Source organism: Rhopalosiphum maidis, chromosome 4, assembly GCF_003676215.2.
Source record: "Rhopalosiphum maidis isolate BTI-1 chromosome 4, ASM367621v3, whole genome shotgun sequence".
Classification (NCBI taxonomy): domain Eukaryota; kingdom Metazoa; phylum Arthropoda; class Insecta; order Hemiptera; family Aphididae; genus Rhopalosiphum; species Rhopalosiphum maidis.
The window spans coordinates 34726308-34738813 of record NC_040880.1 but is presented as its reverse complement, the minus strand read 5'-3'; the positions used below and the strand labels follow the sequence as shown (position 1 = coordinate 34738813).

Sequence of the window (12506 nt, the reverse complement as noted above, 5' to 3'; positions counted from 1 at the left end):
CTCTCAAATTGTATGATTGGTTAATTCACTCTAATAATAAAAATAACAGAGTAATAAGTATTTTTTTTAACGTTAAATTTGCCATGCTATGCGTTAGTAAGACGAAAAACAACAAATCCAATACTATTGCTACTATATTGTATTATTAAAATTATTAAAATCTAAAAACATAATTAAAATAAATGTAGGTAGTTAGTATAATAATTATTAAACATCGATAAACCTATGTTTTATTTGTTATTTTTTATCATAAACATTGTTTCTGTAATATAATTAGTCAATTTTTCTATTAAAAAGTTAACCTAGGTACTACATAAAATTAATCTATCTAGATAAGTAGGTGTTACAATTTTTACCCTTCCACCATTTGTTTTTAAATTTATTTAAAGTTAATAAATAAAGTATTGAATAATTTTATAAGTAAAAACTTTATGATTATAACATTTAAAAAAAAAAAAAACAATTAATATTATTTTATTTTAAACTGAATCGACGTCCTCATTAAAATCATATTGCATAAAAACGCATTTTTTTCAAGTTGTAAAGTAGCTAAACTACTCGCCCCATTGCCGTTCCGACTTCTTTAGGCGGGAAAATAATCGTTCACAAAATCACAACTTGCTGTATATTGTTTTTGGTATAGTTAAGATTATTAAGAACTCCATTAATGGAAAATATTTTTGAATACCATTTTATCTCATATATTCTATTTTTACTATTAATTTGCCCAACTCAGAAGTATTGCGGTATTTTCGATTAAACATTTTATCGCAATAAATCCCCGACTCCATCTTCAAGTAATTTGTGTCACTATGTTTTACCTGGTTGTACCCAATTAATATAAAAACGATACTTGTACGAAAATTACAGTTATTTAATATGAATTATTTATATTTACACGTTTTCAATTTTTCATTTAAATTATAATATTATATAGGATTTGCTTTACTCGCATCGGTTCGTGCGCTTGGTATACGCGTATTTTCGTTTATTTTATTTTATTTTTTGTATTTTCGTTGTTATTATTATGATTATTATCGTTATAATATCATTACGGCGCGTCCACTTTATACTTACGTGCGATATCTCGTCTACAGACGTCGGAATTCGTATATATTTTTAATTTCGGATCGCGTCAGACAGTTATTATCTGCCACGCTGATTGCTAAATAATAATATCACATTGTCTTAAATAGCAATCGTATCTTGTGTGGCGTCTAGAAACAGTTGTCGTTACGAAGATAGTGTCCGTAATCGGCGTAATTTATTATATATGCTTTACGTGCACATGAGTAAATACGCTATTATTTCGGATAAATATTAAGTATTCGCTGATACGCGGTGTAAATTACGTCGCATAATATAATAATAATAATATTATTGTCTTGCAGGCGTCACATTGTAGGAAACGGTTAGACGACATAAAACGTACTCGACTTTCCGGTATGGGGTAACAATAATAACAATAATTTTTTTTTTACACATATTGTGCCTACCTCGTGCGTGTTTATAATAATATATGTACCGTATAGTCCGTATAGACGCGTTGTAGTTGGCACTGGCATAGCCAGGAGGGTATTTTTAGATGTTGCAACACCCCCTTGACCGTATTTAAAATAACAATATATCCAGATCTACCAGATCTATTATATACATTTATAACACAAATGGGTTAGGGTAGGCTTACCTTACACCTTCCATGTCTCTTGATCCAGACGTTTAATCTAATGATGAAATGTGTTGATACAAACCTGTATATCACTATTGTTGAATATTGATCAAAGAAATATTAATCATTACGGTTTACACAAAACCGCCTCGAGGGCACAGTTGTTGCAATTGCATCACCATTGGCTACTCGTCTGTGTGACTATAGGTGTCACCGTACTAGTGTATACAGTAGAGTACAAAACCCGTAGAAGGGATCATGATGGGGCGAGGGCCCGGACACGAATAAGGAGACTCGAAAAACGTTTTTATTTTAATGATTCGTCACAATTGAATGCAAATTTAATTTCACGAACCAAAACGTAGCCAGCACAAGTGTGACTAATATGTTTACCAACGCAATAATGTTCATGTATAGGCGGTGACTAGTGATTAGGTACCTACTGCAAATTCAAAATCGTTAATAAACAACTTGAAAGAGTTTGTTCGTGATCTGTAAATAGCATTATAAAAGTTTTAACGTATATATTTTAAAATCACAAATCTTGTAACGGTTTCATTCAAAATACTAAGTACACTAAATTATGATATGGCCTTCTACTGGTTGGTCTTCACATGAAACGTGTATTGATATTAAAAAATAAAGTGTATAAACAGACTTCATCAAATGTGTGTATAAACCACAGAGATCCCTCGAATATATTTGTCAAGATAAGGGTGCGAGTGCTAGCTATATAATTACATTTTGATCGATCAATAAGAATATACAAAAGCATTGCTTTTTCATATACATTGCATCCGATTATCCGATTAAACAAATAACATAGTAATCTGTGACAAACGTAAAACTCTTTTACCACTGCAGTAACCTGTAGGTATAGTTATTTAACATACAAAAAAAATCAATAATTATATTAACAAATATATATATATATTTATATACAAATAGGTTCCTATAGCTATAGGTATTAATACAATATATCTGGTGGCTGGTACCAGTGGTACTTGAATTTATCACTGAGCGACAGAGCGACTACAGTCGGGTTGTTTTACAACGTCGCAACTCAGTATTTGGTATTGGTTTGTAATTTATTGCAACTCCGCGCCAAACCTCAAGACCTATTTTGGTCTGAGTTCGTATAGCGGCCAAAGCTTTGTGTGAATCTTTTCGAAAAAATGTTATTGGATATTTCAGAATTGTTGACTCCGTAGTGATACCATAACTAATGTGCGTATTTACCGTAATTATAGATTAAACACTGTAATAATTTTGTTAACATTTGATCATCGTTATTGTTATGTAATTTTCAATAATTTATTAAAAATAAATACATTTTATGAACGGTACCCAGTGGTAATTGGCGCGGCAATAACATATACCAGTCCCAAATATTTAAAACACAAATATTTATTCTAAAAAAAACCGAATGTGCGATTCATCTTGCTCGACTTCATATTATAGCCGAGGATATTGCGTGTCCACCATAATATAATAATACTATTTATAATATAGTTTACTGATTTGTTTTTTGAAAACAGGTTATAATGGGCGGTGGCAAGAAATCGTTCGAAGCTAATTCACCGCCGAACCCAAAGGAAACGGTCGAAAAATCCTTGTGCGTGCGATCCGACCGCAGAGACCTGATCCGCGAGTGGATAGACGACAAGCAGTCTAACAACCTGTCGCATCAGTTCTTGGCCAACGTACACGATATAAAATCATTGGATACGGAACAAACAGAATACGTTTTGGGTGAGTAATCCACTAACAGTACTAACGGTAGACGTAAATTTGGCTTGTTAGAAAGGGGGGGCTAAAATTATAAACATATAAGAGGGGCGCAGAGAGGGCTTCGCTCCCCGCATCTCCTACATATAAATTTTAAACTTTCTTGTAACATTTATAATAAAATATGCATATAAACACTTCAAAATTATTAATTTAACGGAGTATACATAACGTTGTCATTATAAAATATTAACGTATAGCTCAATCATTTTAATTAATTTTATTACAAATTTACAATACAAAAATCTTACATGAACATTTAACGGCTTAAACTTTCAAATAACATATACCTATTGGATATCCTGTTGAGGAATTACGTTGTACATTTAATAATTATCTCTAGTAAATAACTTTAAACTTGTTGAAAAATTTTTAAATAAATGTGGGGGGCTAAGTCCCCCTGAGTCCTTCCAATTTACGCCTATGGTACTAACATAATAATATATGCTTTATACACAGTAGGTATAGATGTTCAAGAGATACTATACTATGTTATATATTATCTGACATCTCACGCCCTGGAGCTTTTCGATATTTACTCTTGGCGAGTTCCTCTTTCATCGAAACGACACTTGTCCGTCGATGTATACCGTTCTTGATCACCCGTTGTTATGTAAAAAAGTTATTATTTATCTATAGGTTTTGACTTGTCAGCTGCTAAGAGCTATCCTATATAGGACTTAAGCCAACCGCTCGATCGCAGAAATCTGATGGTACATTAAAAGCTACGTATATGTGTTATCTTCCAAAGTGACTTATGAGTTATAAACAAGGAATGAATCTTATTGACGAAATAGGGAAAATATGAAACAACGTTTTAAATTAATTATATTGACTGCATTTTGTTATTAATAAATTGCATCATATTACCCAGCTACTTGTTTATTATATTCTTTAAAAAAAATTTACTATTTTCCTTACTTTTGACCATTTTGATAGCCCTAACCTGCTCGTATTCGTCTCGTTTATTAAAATTAATACCCGGCGATAAGTATAAGTTCGATAACGGTGATTATAGTGATTATACTATACAATTATTGTACTTGTATAGTACAGTTGTACACATACTTATGAGGTATGAATTAAAACCATTAAAAAGCAAATAACTTTTCAAAAACTAAATTATTTTGAAATTTTACCAAAAATTTCTATTTCTACCAAATTGAAAAAAAAAATAGAGTTTGAATAAAAATTAAATCTTATAATATGGTTTTTTATACTTGAATACGTTACGACAGTTCCGGGTGATTTTAAATCTTATAAACGTCCATTGTACCCATATATACATCTTTATTCTATATGCAATAGTTAGATTGGCTTAATAGTTAATTAACTAAATATAGTTGCCGCTTATTAGACTAATATATTATGGTTTATGAACTAATTCACCTATTGAACTGAAGCTAGCTGATCCCAATTTAAACGTATGTAGGTAATATTTACTTACTAAAAATAAATCTTGTATCGGGCTCATTGTATAGCTCCAGTACAGTGTTTTCCAATCTATGAGTCACGACCAGCAGTGTTCGTAAACCAATAAGACAACTATCTTGATGATATTATATACATAAAACAAATTAAAATTAATATATGAAAATAATTTTGACCGTAAATTGATAAATGCTTAAATTATAGTTTATTTGATACCTTTACGTACCTATATAAAAATATCGTGAAGCCTAACTAGTATTGTAGAATGCAAGACTATAGAGTAATAATTATATGTGTAGGTCATAGATTTTACATTATTTTTAGTGATTTTTGAATTATTTAATTACGATTACCGATGAAAAATTTGTTGTATGGTCGATAAATGCGCCCAATAATGATAACTGTCGACACGCGGCATTGATCGGTTGAATGATTGAACAATAAGCAATACTACATCGAGACAACGAAAATTGTAGGTACAAATGAAAAGTTTACGATTAGACACTCGTAAATAAAAATTTTAATTTAAAAATAATCGTTATTAAACAGCATTATGTATTTATTGCTTATTATTGTATAATAAAAATGACTGTTGATAATACTTAATAAATCATCACATTTTTTTAACAGGGGTCCCGTACCTACCCAATAAACAGTAAATTTATGGGTTTCCATTACAAAAAGGTTAGGAAACACTGCTCTAAATAGATAATTAGAGTTTAGTTAATGCGGTATTTTTATTTCCACATATTTCCCGATTCTATCGATTATGTTTTGACGATTGCCTTTAATACTAATTCCTCGAATCGTCACACATCGAAAAGTACCTATTAGTTGTACTTACCTATATTAGTATTAAGTTGTTGAAAATATTTTTAGTTTATTTTTACTTTACCGAGCACCTTAAATGTCGTAATTTTTTCACTGAAAACTATGATGCAAACGAAAATTAGTGTTGAATGCAGCTAATTAGTTTCGTTTAGAAGTTGTAGCTATTTGAAGTTCGATAATTTTGATTACAAAACCTATATTCATTTATTTTTTAATTAACAGTGTCACGGTAAATATAATTAGCACTGCACACGAGTATTACGGTTTTGCACGTTTGATTCACCAATTAGTAAAAAATAATTAGTTATTAAGATAATAACTAATAAGATAAAGTTATTATTTGTAGTAACCATTTAAGATTGATTGATTGATGTTTTTTAAATAATATTCTGTTAAGATAAAATTATTATACCTGCGGATTTAGTACCTAACCTAGTCATAGCGAGCGTAGCGATCGAGTGACATAAGTTGATCTCTGGGTACAACTAAAATTTATTTTTGTTGACCTTGTGCCCTACCCGGGTGTGGTATTTGATAACAAATCTAAGGATTTTTTTGTTTAAAATATAATATTTATGTATCATCATAATTGGTATAAAATGAAATATTGATATAAAAAAAATGGAGAAAAGTGCAAAAAGGAATAGCATGATTATTGGTATCAACGTCGAGAAAAATTAACCGCACTATTCTTGGAACATCTCTTCCGGCTTTCGGTACCAACTACTGAGTTACTTATTTAAGTTAACTACGAAATTTTCAAATTTTGAATACCGTTATAACTTTATAAATAAATACATATCAAATAGACCAGTGGTTTTCCATGTTTTTTTTTTTTATCAAAGTATCATCTGTTAATTATGAATATTTTCACATAATTTTTGACCCGATAACCTTTTATATTTTTGTTTATCAAAATTTAATACTAATAATAATTACAATTGTTATTATAAAATAAGATTTCCTTCATCTATCTACCCACGGTTACTACAGATTGAGAAATACTGATAAAAACTAATTTATATACATTATTACATGTCTAGATAGTAAAATTAGCATAATGAACATATTCGCCATCATCGATATGGCGGTGACGCGGCATCCTCTTAAAATAAATATTGTTTATTTTAAATTTAATCGTAACAAATTTAATAATTTTTTTGGTTATCCATTGTAATTCTAAATAAAAACCTAATTACCCTGTATATAAGCTGTAAGTAATGAAGCAAAATATATTTTCTTCGTAAAAGTAACACGAGTAACTTGTATTAAAACTATCTACACAATTGTTGACTGTTGCAACAGAAACTAATTCAATAGTTAATCATTAACTTTTAAGTATAGGTATAGTGTCACTTGTACAAGTAGATACGTACCTAGCTATGTATACCCAAGTACATATTTTTGACAAAATAATTATTATTATTTTTACATTAAAACAATAATTTTCAATGTTTATTGTTAGATTTATTTTTAATAAACACAAGAAGATACTAATGATTGTTTGTTATTTAGGAATATTTACAAATGGAACGATGCCAATGGAATATACTAGAAACAAAAAATTTTTAGAAACACCATCATTAGAATTGATGACTGAAACAGCAATAAAAGTAATATCAAAAAATGAAAATGGATTCTTTTTGATGGTATGTATTGTTCCTAAAATAAATAAAAATGTGAAATCAAATCAATTTGCTCTAAAGAGATATAATTATAATACTGCGAATTATCCTAATAAATACTAATATACCTACTTTTGAAATTCTTAAAAGAATTGCAATATTCTTGCAACTAGTATATATTTCATATATACTTGACCTAGTGGAACTTATAGCATTAGATTTCTTTAACTGTGTACATAACAACTACATAAACAAGTTATACATACAATTAAAATTGAATGTTTAAGCAGTTGGTTTAATATAGATTATATTGTTAAGTCTATGAACGACATTAAATTAGTATAATTAATTAAGAATTAAACTATAAATGAAAGTTTATTAAATTACAAGCTTGAAAATCTAGTTTATGAATTTCAATTATTTTTTATTATAGGTAGAAGGTGGTTTAATTGATGCAGCACACCATCTAAGTATGGCTAGATTAGCTCTAGATGAAACTGTTGAATTTGATAAGACTATTAATACTTCACTAAAATTGCTAAAACAGTTGAACATGTTAGATGACACTCTAGTGATTGTGACTAGTGACCACGCTAACTCATTATCAATTAATGGATATCCAAAGCGAGGAAATAACATTCTTGATGTGGCAGGGACATCAGAATCGGACTATGTTAAGTACACTACATTAACATATTCCATTGGATACGCTAAACGTCCAGTGTACACACGTGTTGGTTCTATTGTAATCAGACAGGATCCAACAGTCTCTAGTACATCTAGTCACGATTATTCTCAACAAGTTGGTATTCCAGAAGAGACAGGAGTACATGGTGGAAGTGACGTAGCAGTATATGCCAAAGGTAAATATTTAATAAAAAATTAATTTGTCAATTTCTTATTCAATTTTGTGTTATAGGACCAATGGGACATTTGTTTCATTCTATTCACGAACAAAATTATATTGCTCATGCAATAGCATATGCAACAAAAATTGGTTTTTACAAGAGTGAACAAGTACAGAACCAATCTTATACACATTTTTCAAACATTTACCTTGTATGCACATTAATTTTGACGTTGTTATATTTTAATTAAGCTAAAATAGTATTAAGATTTCGATAATAATTTTATTGTCTTCTAAAATTCATTGTTTTATTTATTATTTTTATATCGAGGTAGATATATATTGTTTTTTTTAAATTTAGGATTTTTACATAAACAAAATAAATTTTCTATTAAAAAAAAAAAAAATGAGTATTTCTATTCAAAATTTCACAGTAAACAAACATATTGAGGATGGGGAACAAAAAGGCATAGTTTTATTCTAAAACACAAATGTGTAGTTACTTATCGCAACTATTAGTAGTAGCTTGAAATAATGGTTTAATCCTTGGATTGCATGTACTTGATTAAGTCCACAACACGGTTGGAGTAACCATATTCATTGTCGTACCTAAAAAATAAATAATTAATAAATTAGAACATGATCGGTTTTTTTCTTTAATTGAGATTCATTACCATGAGATAAGTTTGACAAATTGATCGTTCAATGAAATTCCCGCCTTAGCGTCAAAGATCGATGAGTGGGTATCACCAATGAAGTCAGAAGACACAACTTCATCTTCGGTATAACCCAAAATTCCCTTCAATGGTCCTGCTGCTGCTTCCTTGACCTTATCTTTGATATCTTGGTAGGATGCTGGTTTTGCAAGTCTAATGTATAACAAAATAAATATTAATGGTTTTTTTTTTTTTTAAATGGTAAGTTTTTATTCTAATAACAAATACATGAGCTGTAAGGAATTACATACTTATGAATAATTTTTCAATACACAAAAATATTCATCAGCTCCAGTAGTTTAATACCAATACAAATATAAAATGTATTGTTTTAAGTTAAAATTTGAAAATTAATTGCAAAAATGAAAATGGTCTAGTAAAACTAAAACAAATAATACTTTTGATAGCTTACCTTACAGTCAAGTCAACAACAGAAACATTGGCAACTGGTACTCTGAAAGCCATTCCAGTTAATTTTCCATTAAGTTCTGGGATGACTTTACTAACAGCTTTAGCTGCTCCAGTAGATGCTGGAATGATGTTTTGGGCAGCACCTCTACCATCTCTCCACAACTATGAAAATTAATTTTTTTGTTTAAATTACATACACATAATACATTATATAAAAAAAAGGCCCAATTTTTAAAAACTAACTTTTCCAGAAGGTCCATCAACAGTTTTTTGAGTGGCGGTGGTAGCGTGAACAGTAGTCATAAGACCCTCAATAATTCCAAAGTTGTCATGAATAACCTTGGCTAATGGAGCCAAGCAGTTAGTTGTGCATGAAGCATTAGATACAACTTTGAATGATGGATTGTATGCTTCCAAGTTAACGCCAACAACAAACATTGGTGCATCAGCACTTGGTGCAGAGATGATGACTTTCTTGGCACCACCTTCCAAATGAGCAGATGCTTTTTCAATGGTGGTAAACACACCAGTGGATTCTACTACGTATTCAGCACCAGCAGATCCCCATTGGATGGCTTTTGGGTCGCGTTCAGAAAACACCTTGATTTTGTTTCCTAATGATTTGAAGTATAATAATTAAAAATACAACATTTATATCAATGCATATTATAAACTGTAAAATATTTACCATTGACGATAAGAACATCTCCATCAACAGAAATTTCGCCCTTGAAACGTCCATGAGTAGAATCGTATTTGAACAAGTATACCATATATTCAATACCAATGAATGGATCGTTGATGGCTACAACTTTGGCGCCCTTTTCCAACGAAGCTCTTAAAACCAATCGGCCAATACGGCCAAATCCGTTGATACCAATGTTAGACATATTCGGTTTTTTATTTTAGTATTTGCTAAAATGAGAATAATAGTAGACAATTAATATAACAATGTTATCTATATCTATATAACTATTAATATAATCGCGCTAATCTCTGGAACTACCAGTCAGATTTGTAAAATTATTTTTGCATTTGATAGCTCAATACTTGAGAAAGTCAGATAGAATGCTAAGCAAAAATGAAGTAAACAACCTATGTAACGCAGTGGCCGGTGGGGGTCAAGGGCAGACAATGTTCACAATGTCAGTAAATGATAAAATAAATTTTAAGAAATCCTATAAAAGAGGATATATTCTATGGGTAACAAAGTTCATAAGAACACAGCTATAAAGGTTTAAAAGGAATGTTGTGCTATCTGAGTATAACGAATAAAACAATATTTAGATCACCTAAAAAGAATCATTTTATTGGGCGAAGAATTGCTGAAGGTTAATAATAAAAAAAGAAAATGACTTCCAGGTTTATAAACATTTAAATCACAAAAAACATTTATTTTATTTGGTTTGAAACTTAAAGATGTGAATTCCTAAGTCAAAAGTATCAACTTGAACCTGGGTAGATTATCTAAAAATTAAAAATATAGTAGATTAGCTTTTCACATACATAACATTCAAATCTTATTTTTTCTTAGATTAGTGTTCTGAAGATTAATTTAAAAAAAACATTTTAATGGAAACTAAAAATAGTACTATTATAGACAAGCTATAGATAGCCAAATGTTTTTAAAGCATTTTTAAATCCTAGCTCTCTGAGCTTACCAACATTTTAAACATAAAAATAATTTGTACAAAATTATTCCATAAAATTGTAAATTATGACACATTTATATAACCATTCGCTAGCTATAAAATTATAAAAAAGTTTTTTAAAAATATTGGAATTGTAGGTAGGGAAAATGCAATTGAATCAATTTTAAAATTATTTACTGGTGTAGGTTAGAAAAAGGTCATCATACTTGGCATTGTAACCAAATAAACATGTTCAACTATAGAAATATTTATAGGCTGTTATAATGATTTTTATTATGTATATAATAGCCAAAAGACTTTAACTACCTTGAATTGATTTTTAAATATAAAATAATTTCATAACAGCCCAAAATTTCTACTATTTAGTGTTTATACACAAATTGATAGATAAAAAATAATTCTATCAAGTGGCTTTTCATTAGTGAGCAAATATAAAACAAGGTTCAAGCATAGAGGTATAATAAACAACGATTAAGATTTTCAAGCGAGAAATCGGAATGTATTGATAAAATAGGTCTATATCTCATTTCAATATTGTGTATTCCAGAAATTATATGTTTAATTATCCAGCAAATAGTACATAATGGTATCAAAATGACTCTGATACGGGTCTAATATTAGGTACATATCAAATTTTTATTTTTTCAAATCTTGTACCTAATAACAATTGTCAATGTGAAACTCAGAAAAATTAAGTTAAACTAATCAAACATTATACACATTTTTTTCATTTTGATTGTATGTAGGATAATAGGTCACCCGGTGAATTAATTAAGCCCGAAATAGACACAGACGTTCGTAAGAGCAATCAAAACGTTGAAGGGCAGACTAAAAAAAGTTGTACACAATGATAATACTACTCAACTGTGGGTTAAACGGGAGACAAAGTTCATACGGAGGATAAACGGGCGTCAAACGCCAAAGTCGATTCAATGTGAAGGTCGACCAAGGTCAGAGTATTGATCAGAGTCTAGTCGGCGGATATATTATTATATAATACAAAAATTCGACGTTTTTCATTTAAAAACAAAAAAAGGTAAAAAAACGCGAACGCCTGTGGTGGACAAAAACAGTTTTTCGACGATTAAAAAGTATTGTTGCGCTGCTGCGGTCGTCGCGACCGACAATGGCGGAGGACCGCGTTCGGAAGACGAGATCCGTCGCCGACAGATGATAAACCAGAGAGACCGCATAATATTGTAAGATTATGCATTCGAAAACGAACGTAACTAACCTAACAACGACGCGAAATCGCGTACGGGACAAAGCGAATAATAAATGTATCGTCACGAACGGCGACGAACGATGAGGAAAACGACGACGGCGATCTACGGACCGCGGATAAGATGACAGAAATTATTCTTTATCAAAATCTTACCTGGAGCAAGTGGATAAGACGACAGCGGATGTGTTGTCTTGACAGGGTGTGCACCGTAAATGACTCGAATGACTGAACGACGACGGCGAGTAGGCTCGATCGGCGCCTCACGGTAGGTCGGTGTGCGGCTGCGCTGATGACGCGTCGCATTCCCGTTT

At 30.5% G+C, this 12506-nt stretch overlaps 2 protein-coding genes across 2 annotated transcripts in view; one reads left to right on the top strand and one right to left on the bottom strand.

The window, feature by feature from the left end:
- Window positions 1-8541, top strand: part of LOC113547809 (alkaline phosphatase-like) — a 25677-nt gene extending 17136 nt beyond the window's left edge. Inside the window, exons 5-8 of the mRNA XM_026948324.1 lie at window positions 3208-3421; window positions 7235-7368; window positions 7778-8207; window positions 8264-8541. Coding sequence (XP_026804125.1) covers window positions 3208-3421; window positions 7235-7368; window positions 7778-8207; window positions 8264-8442 — 957 coding nt within the window. The 3' untranslated portion in view covers window positions 8443-8541. The remainder of the gene's footprint in view (window positions 1-3207; window positions 3422-7234; window positions 7369-7777; window positions 8208-8263) is intronic.
- Window positions 8486-12506, bottom strand: LOC113547810 (glyceraldehyde-3-phosphate dehydrogenase). Its single transcript, XM_026948326.1, has 6 exons — window positions 12349-12506; window positions 10007-10233; window positions 9562-9932; window positions 9320-9480; window positions 8866-9060; window positions 8486-8800 (listed from the first exon to the last, which is right to left on the bottom strand). The coding sequence occupies exons 2-6, from the start codon at window positions 10206-10208 to the stop codon at window positions 8731-8733; spliced, it is 999 nt and encodes a 332-aa protein (XP_026804127.1). The 5' UTR covers window positions 10209-10233; window positions 12349-12506; the 3' UTR covers window positions 8486-8730.

Coding starts and splice junctions, on each gene's coding strand:
- LOC113547810 (XM_026948326.1), bottom strand. CDS start 10,208: ATGTCTAACATTGGTATCAACGGATTTGGCCGTATTGGCCGATTGGTT. Junction 9,481..9,561: donor TTGATGGACCTTCTGGAAAA/GTTAGTTTTTAA, acceptor TAATTTTCATAG/TTGTGGAGAGATGGTAGAGG. Junction 9,061..9,319: donor GTTGTTGACTTGACTGTAAG/GTAAGCTATCAA, acceptor GTTATACATTAG/ACTTGCAAAACCAGCATCCT.